The sequence below is a fragment of the Silene latifolia genome, chromosome 5 (genome assembly GCF_048544455.1).
Source record: "Silene latifolia isolate original U9 population chromosome 5, ASM4854445v1, whole genome shotgun sequence".
NCBI lineage: Eukaryota > Viridiplantae > Streptophyta > Magnoliopsida > Caryophyllales > Caryophyllaceae > Silene > Silene latifolia.
Window position 1 is genome coordinate 11,782,422 of NC_133530.1, and position 7,966 is coordinate 11,790,387.

The following is a 7,966-nucleotide window of genomic DNA, read 5'->3' on the forward strand; positions in this document are numbered from 1 at the left end:
TGAGAAGAGAAAACCCTACTATTGTTATTAGCAGACGATGTGTAACTAATCTTTCTTCTTGGATTCGAGCAATTGAAGCGCTCGTAATACGATTGTGAGTTTGAATGTTTTAATTTCTTGTCTTGATTATTGTGAATTGCTTAGTTATTAATTTTATGAATGTCGATTGATTATTGCTAGGTGTACAACTAGTGATTGATTTCTTCATTCTATTGTTAGTATTGTTAATTGAATAGGATTTATTGATTAACTCTACGCTAGTAACAGCTAGGAATTAATATTGAACGGGATACGTTGATATTAGTACTTAGAAGCGATTCACATAAATATCTAAAGTGCAACTGGATTGTATGCATTATTTATTCTCTATCGAGTTCTCTATTTTATATTGTCATTGTTGAATTAAATCTTGAACTGGATTGTTAAGGTTGTTTAACAGTTAGGGTTGATTAAGAACGGGATTCGTTTTAATTAACTATTCTTAAGGAGAATTGGAATTTGTCATTCACGATAGAGTAATCAAGATTAGTAATTGAAACCGTCTTACAGTGATCAATTGTTATTGAGTGTGGATATATGCTTGGCTCTAAGATCCTTTTTAAATCATTTGATACACCGAAAATCATTAGTTTTATTACTCAATTTGCATTAGCTATTAATCTTAGTTTATTAGAAAATCAACTCAAATCCCCCCCCCCTTGTTACTACGATCTTTAATTACATTAAAGATCCACTGTTCCTACATTATAAATTGCATAAATTGTTAATCTGATTCCCTTGGGTTCGACCCTTATTTCCGCTTTACTACTGTTTAGTATTTGGATTTAAGTGATATAAATTGTTAATTTGAGGCATACGACTTTAGCCTGTCAGCTACTATTAGAAAATATGATTTATGAGAATTAAGTTGAGAAGATAAAAAGTCCTATAATTTTATATCTTCTTAACTCCTTACATTTCGAGATTTATTTATTCTCAAAAAAGAAAAGAAAAAAAAGGATCAATAATTTAATATTATGGATTAATTTACTCTTTCGTCTTCACGCACTAACTTTATTGGCCTAAATGACAAATGGACATTCAAGCTTTCACATGGAAAATTTAGTACATAATCTATACAATCTAATTAAAAGGTAATCTTAAGCATTTATCATGAATTACGGACTTACCAAAGGTAATATATTTTTTTTTAAAACCACATGTTATTATTATATTATTCAAAATAAACAACTAAAGTACAATATATAGTTTTGAAAATAAACCAAAGTTGACAAAGAAATAACACTCAAACCGACTAACTTTTATGTATTCTAAGACTATATTTTTTAAATAGATCAACTAATTGCTCAGACAAGTATAAATAAAAAGATAAAAATAACAAAATTAAAACAGATAAATCCGTGAATTTCACGGGTCACAAACCTAGTTGTTGATTAAAAATAGTCATCTCCAGCCACGATTAACATTATAATAGTTACGACAAACATAGGGCTATGAAGGAGACAATATCTTTATGAAAGGCAAACAAATAACTGAGACGGAGGGGATATAATTTTAAATCGTCCTATGCTCGGTAGGGTATGGTTTTCGAAAACTATTTATAAATTAAAAATTTTAAAACTTTTTATACAATTGTTACAAAAAATTATTTTTATAAAGCAAATTTAATATACACATCAATAGTACAAATGAGTGTGGAGAACAATGTAAAATTTCTATGCACATCATTAACTTCGGCCATAAAGCAGCAAGACACTCAATGGGAGAAAATACATGACGAATACAATGCTGATGAGGTTTAAACCTGGATCAAGAGTACCAACCATCGTAACTTTATCAATTAAGTTAGTAGACATCTTCGCTTTTTAAAAACGAATTCTAAGACTTAATGAGCTTTTGTTCAACGATAGCTTTGTTAGCGAGCCTAAGCGACTCCTCAATATCATCACACAGTCTTTGTGGGTCGGAGATAACATCTTGATCAACGGCTAGAACGAAGGTCATCTTATCCATGTAACTTTGAAAATGGACCGTCAATGCCTGCATAACCAAAAACATTAATCACAATTAACTTACGCTAGTTGACGAAAAAATGCAGGAAATAAAAATAATACTGATGCTAGATTATATGAGTTTACTTGTGGGTGTCCGTAAACACTTGGAGCAATGAAGACTATAGGATGTCCATAAAAGCTTATTTCTTCTTTCGGACCGACAATATTAGAGAAGGACAATGTGGCATGTGAGAGTACCCTGTGTGCTAACGCAGCAAGCACCTGCAGATCATCAAGTCATCGTCCTATGTAAGAAATCGATACATATTTGAATCAGGGCCGTCCAACAAATTTTCGGTCATTTATGACAAAATTACAACTTAAAATGCGAAAATTTGCTAAGCAAAATTATTGCAAATATCGGTCTGGTAGGTAAGGTAAAGGTGATGGCGGAGATATAAGTAAAGAATATATACCCGAAGGCCAAGTATCTTGAGAACAATCTTAGCAATAATGTAAGTACATATTGCTTCAAGCGAGAGTTTCTTTTTGTCAATTGTCGCCTTAGCATTGCGTATATGATCCAACGGGTCATCTCGTATGGCAATGTGGAAGGGAAACATGATATAGCCAATTGAATTTCCCCAGTTCCATCTCCCTTTGGTACTCGACTCCATCTTTTCTGCTAAATCCTGTCTACCAAACAATATCGACTGTTAGATTATACTCCGTATATGCTATGGTAAAAGAGTTACGGGTGAAACAATATCATTTTAACCTCAATTGTCGATGTTTGTCTGAGATTCACTAGGAAAGTTGTTCTCAGGCGAATATGTTTTGGCAAGTTTTCTTCTCGAGCCTCTTCTTCTCCTTTGATCTCCCCTGAAAAATTCATTTTAGTTCCGGTTAACATATTACAAAGGCTAAGGCTCCGTTTGTCAAGGCATTTCAAGTACCTGATTTGGTCAAAGTAGTTTATTTGACTAAAATTTCAGGTACCTTATTTTTTTGTAAGCGTTTGGCAATTAGCTTATTTAACAAAATAAGCTACCTGAAATGAAATGCTACCTAAAGTAGCATTTGAATTTCAGATACCTGATTTGGTTTAATTTTCCGTTTTTACCCTTTAAATCTATACTGTTAAATAATTATCATATCCTTTTACGTCATTTCATCAAATTCAGTTAACTTTTCAGTTAGTTTGCCAAACATTTTTTTTATATAATCAGCTACCTTATTAGTTCCCAAATTTCAGCTACCTTATCAGTTATCTTTTCAGATTTCAGTTAACTTTTCAGTTAATTTTACCAAACAGAACCTAAAATTACATTCAAATAAAGCAAAATCTAGTCGTTAAAGTATACGTTTCTTACCATATTTCCTGTTGAGATAAGACGACAAGCCTGCCTGTGTTATCCCCAAAATCACATCATTTATAGTCTGATTTCGTAAAAAGGAAAAAAAAAAAAAAACAGAATTAACTTGCATTAAACAGAATAAAATTATTAGCATTAAAAACTTGTAAATTCCGAATAATTTAAGGTGATACGGAGTAGAACATACCACATCCAAGGCCTTCTTGACAAGCTTAATATCATCAAGGCTAACAATCCTGTAGACAAATCGCTTAGGAGTCGATCCAACACCAGGCCCGCCTTTTACAGGAGTTTTTGTGTCCTTAAGCCACAACGACGTAGCCATGAACATAACTAAATCGATCAAAGTGTACCACAACAACTTGAAAATGAACATTAACCCGAAGAAGCAGCTTAAGAATCCTAACGAACTACTTAAGCTCGTAATCTTCCTCTTTTTCTTCTTCTTGTTAGTGTCGATAGGGAGTGTAGGAAGCGCGTCAGGATTAGCGGTTTGTCTAGTACACGCAAGGACGAGTGACATGAGTGAAATTCCGTCTCCAATGGAATGATGGATCCGAAAAACTGCTACTGAGTTTGCTTCTCTGGTTTTGATGTTAAGGAGATGGATCTCCCACAATGGCTTGGATAAGTCCATTGGAGTCTTGGTTATGTTCGAGACATAATCTTCGAGGAATTGGTCTGGTGAGTCCATATTTGGGTTAAAATCCGGGATAATGACATGGTCGTCCATGTTTACTTGGGTTCGGATCCATCCTGTTGGTTTACCGGCTTTCTTAGGATCAAGTACCTTATTTTTCAACATCAACAAAAATTTGAGTTTAATTTCTACTTAGGCTTAAAAACATGCGCAACTATGTTACATATTATTGGATCGAAGAAAAAATTCTACTTTAGTGTCATGAGATTAAAGCTAAGTTAGTTGTACTCAAACTTTAGCAATTTCCAACCTAATGGTTGAGCAATTAACCACTTTTGTGAGAGATATTTTAAACTAGGCAAATAAATGATTGAGATAAAGAGGTATATAAACATGAATTTCAATATTTCATAACCTATAGATTCTAAATTGAATAACTACTTTTTTTTTATCATATCAAAATATCAGATATACGGTTAACTTATTAAACCAATTAAATGATAAAAATACGAAAGACCCATGAGGCTATGACGTATAAACCAAGTGATTACCGATGTTTAGCTGGATCTAGTTAATTAGAACCTTCAAACCAAGGAAAACAATGGACTCCTACAGAGTATTTTATTTTATTAAAAATGTTATCGATTCATAATATTTCCAAAGGTTTCAATTCATATTATATTAATTAATCTTACCTAGGACAAACAAATCCATTTTACTCGTAGGACATATAGCATAGCATAGCAATAGGAAAGAGGAATCAACAATCAGACTAGGAGGGAGTATTTATTTAACTAGTTTTAATACTCTATATTAAAATGGATATATTCAGTTGTAAATAAGAATTTATTCATATCAAATTAATATTTTACTAATAATACTGTAATAAATGCATCTAACAATTAAAATACGGTTGTACTGCCAAGATTCTTACTGTTAAAGTGCAAAAATTCTTATTACAAAATTAATTAGTCTCATTGTAGATATCTATTTAAAGATGAAGATGAGCTAAATATGTCACCACTTTTATAATAAGACAGTCTCCAACCTCTCACTTGTTGTTTGTCTTATTATGAGAGTGGTGATATATTTGACCCGTTTACAACTTTAGATGAATAATCGTCATTGAGAATTTGTGTTACAAAATTTGGGAAAAGACACGCGTATAGTTATGGGCTTATGTCCCAACATTATTACTCTGTAGTACAGTTAAATATTTTGTTAGCTCATTTATGACATTGTGTCATCGTTGACGATTTTACGAACATCATGTTAGGAACATGTGATCCACATTAAAATGACGGTCTTAATAACACTTCTTACCAGAAAAGTGACTCATCATCATATACTTGGTAAATCGTGATAGTTATTCATAGAATTTCAGACGCCCAAAGTACGGTACGCCTTAAAATAAATGAAGATCATATAAACGACAATGAGGTTTTAGATCAGATATGGCGTACAAGTGTATTACTATATAATAAGGTTTATATTAAATTTCATTAATAAGTTTGTAAATTTGGTGATCAAAATTAGAAGCGCAGTACCCCCGGTAGCTGCATCGGCTTTAGACACCCCTTTCTAAGTACAACATCTATTGTAATTGCTTAAGATTGTTGTTCTTAGATGATACCGCAGATAATCAGATACCGTCACTTGCTCTTTTATAATTTCTAAACTTTATGATAAAAATTTTGAATTTTGCTATAAAGTTTATGAGCTCCTTTACATAAATAGCAAGTTCACAAATTTACAATATAACTCAAAATAATACATATAAATTTAGTTAAATTTGATGATTGGTTTCAAAAAATTAAAATATGATTTTAAAACCGTTAGAAAAATTACACATAAGGTCCCCGTTAGATTTGATATAATTGCACAATATCATTACACCTTTGATGGTATGATCTTTAAACCATTGTATGCTGTACAACCTTTCATTTATATGTTAAATAAATTTCTTATTTATTGATAATAATAAATAATAGTGTAAATGATTGTTTAACCAATTACAAAAATTGTCATGAATAGTCTTATTCTATACTCCCTCCCATCCAAACCAAAGGTAACATTTGACTTTTTGGCACTATTCATGATTGTAGAGAATCTTTGGTATTATTAGTAATGTATAAGAGAAAACATAGTCATGCAAGATCTTGTTTGATTCATCGTCATGAATGCTATAAGAATATCAAGTTTTTATAATTTTTGATAATGTGTAACTAAAGATATTCACGTTGCAAAACGTGCCTCGACAAGCGTAATAAAGTCAAATGTAACCTTTGGTTTGGATGGGAGGGAGTATTCAACAGCAATATCTTAAACTAATTAACTAAACCATGATACGAAGAAGATGTTGACTTTTCACGTAGAACAAATTAATCACCGTTTACTCCTCCGTTCCAGCCATTTTTTTTATCATTAATTACAATACTCTTCACAAAAAATATAAAAAGTAAACAAATAATTGAGACGAAAAAGTAAACAAATAATTAAGACGGAGGAAGTAAGTATTACATATCAAGTGAAAAATAAATAAAGAAAAGACGTACCAAGTTGCTAGAGAAGCGAGGATGCTTAATCAAAGTATGCTTAAGCCCTTCTTTAATAACATCAGCGTTAATCTTAGTCTTGCAACCTATAACCGCTATTATACAACAGTTAAACTGCGGCGCGTGGAACAAACGCGCCCCTGGTGTTAACGGTTCTTCCTCTTCCAACTTTGTTTCCGCGTTGGCGTTCCGCCTCGTGTTGATGGGCTTCAGCCACTGTGTACTCGCCATCTACACTTGAGCTTCAAGTAGCTTCTATTTATTTATTATGGCTTTGCTTTGCTCTGTTCCTTTCTTTTTCTGTTTTTATTTTATTTTTTTTATTTTTATGGTTTGGATTGAGTATTGTGGAGGGAATTTATTATTTGAAGGGATAGGGATGTGTTGCCCAATAAACACTTCTATAGTTGTTTAATGGGTTGTTAATTTGTTATATACCTTAAAAAAAATGGCAAATAAACAAGTCTGCTTTGTGACGGACATATCCATCACAAGTTTGTAATAAGTTAAGTACTATCCATGTGAATAGATAAGACTAAACGAATTGCTACTATCTATACACTTTGGTTTTGTCTTATCATTTACATGAGTAATACTTTATCCGTCACAAGTTCTTAACGGATATATCTGCTACAAATGAGAATTTCTGATGGCAAATTGGTGCCATCAAGTAGGAAAGCGGGTCAATCAATATTTAAAGTGTTCTGGCAGGAGTAGTAAATTTGTGATAAATGGACTACCCATTTGTAATGTTAGGCAAATGGCAACGACCCTCCTAAGTTTGTGCCATCAAATAGGAAAGTGGGTCAATAATATTTGGTTTGTTTACCCATTTGTGATGTTGGCAAGTGCCAACCCTCCTAAGTTAGGATTAGTTTGAATTTTCGGAGCGGATAGTGAGATGAGTATAAGTGGACATGGCCAACGGTACGGCCAACACACCCGTGCTTTTAGGCCTTATTGACCATGTCTTGCCTCCAGCCCGGCCTAGCTTTCGCTTTAAAGGCTTCAGATGAGCTGAGCATAGATCTCATGTAAAAGGCCCCGACCCATCCAAGCAAAAAAAAAAGGGTCCTGCTATACGTCGTCGATATTTTACTAATTATCGTCGACAATTAATGTAAATTACCAAGTTTGCCCTCCATAACATAACTCCATATCCGTCTCACTGAAATGCAATTTCTGTCTCCGTCTCATTAAAATGCAATTTCCGTCTCACTAAAACACAAGTTACCGTCTCACTAAAATATTTGAAACAAAAAAAAAAGTTGATTTTTCAGAAAAAAAAAACCGGTATTTGTAATTAACAACATGAACGGGAACGATTTTTACAACGATTTCAACAATGAAGCTAGTAACGAGGTGAGTTTACGATTTTGTTTTGTCAAAAATTTATGTTTT

The 7,966-nt window shown here is 32.7% G+C and overlaps 1 protein-coding gene across 1 annotated transcript; it reads right to left on the bottom strand.

Annotated features, from left to right (window-relative positions):
• Positions 1–1,621: 1,621 nt before the first annotated feature.
• On the bottom strand, positions 1,622–6,966 carry LOC141656721 (wax ester synthase/diacylglycerol acyltransferase 5-like). The gene is made up of 7 exons (XM_074463727.1): positions 6,566–6,966; positions 3,558–4,160; positions 3,368–3,434; positions 2,773–2,876; positions 2,471–2,686; positions 2,139–2,276; positions 1,622–2,040 (listed from the first exon to the last, which is right to left on the bottom strand). Exons 1-7 carry the CDS (start codon positions 6,794–6,796, stop codon positions 1,879–1,881), a joined length of 1,521 nt encoding a protein of 506 aa, XP_074319828.1. The 5' UTR covers positions 6,797–6,966; the 3' UTR covers positions 1,622–1,878.
• Between the last annotated feature and the right edge of the window lie 1,000 nt (positions 6,967–7,966).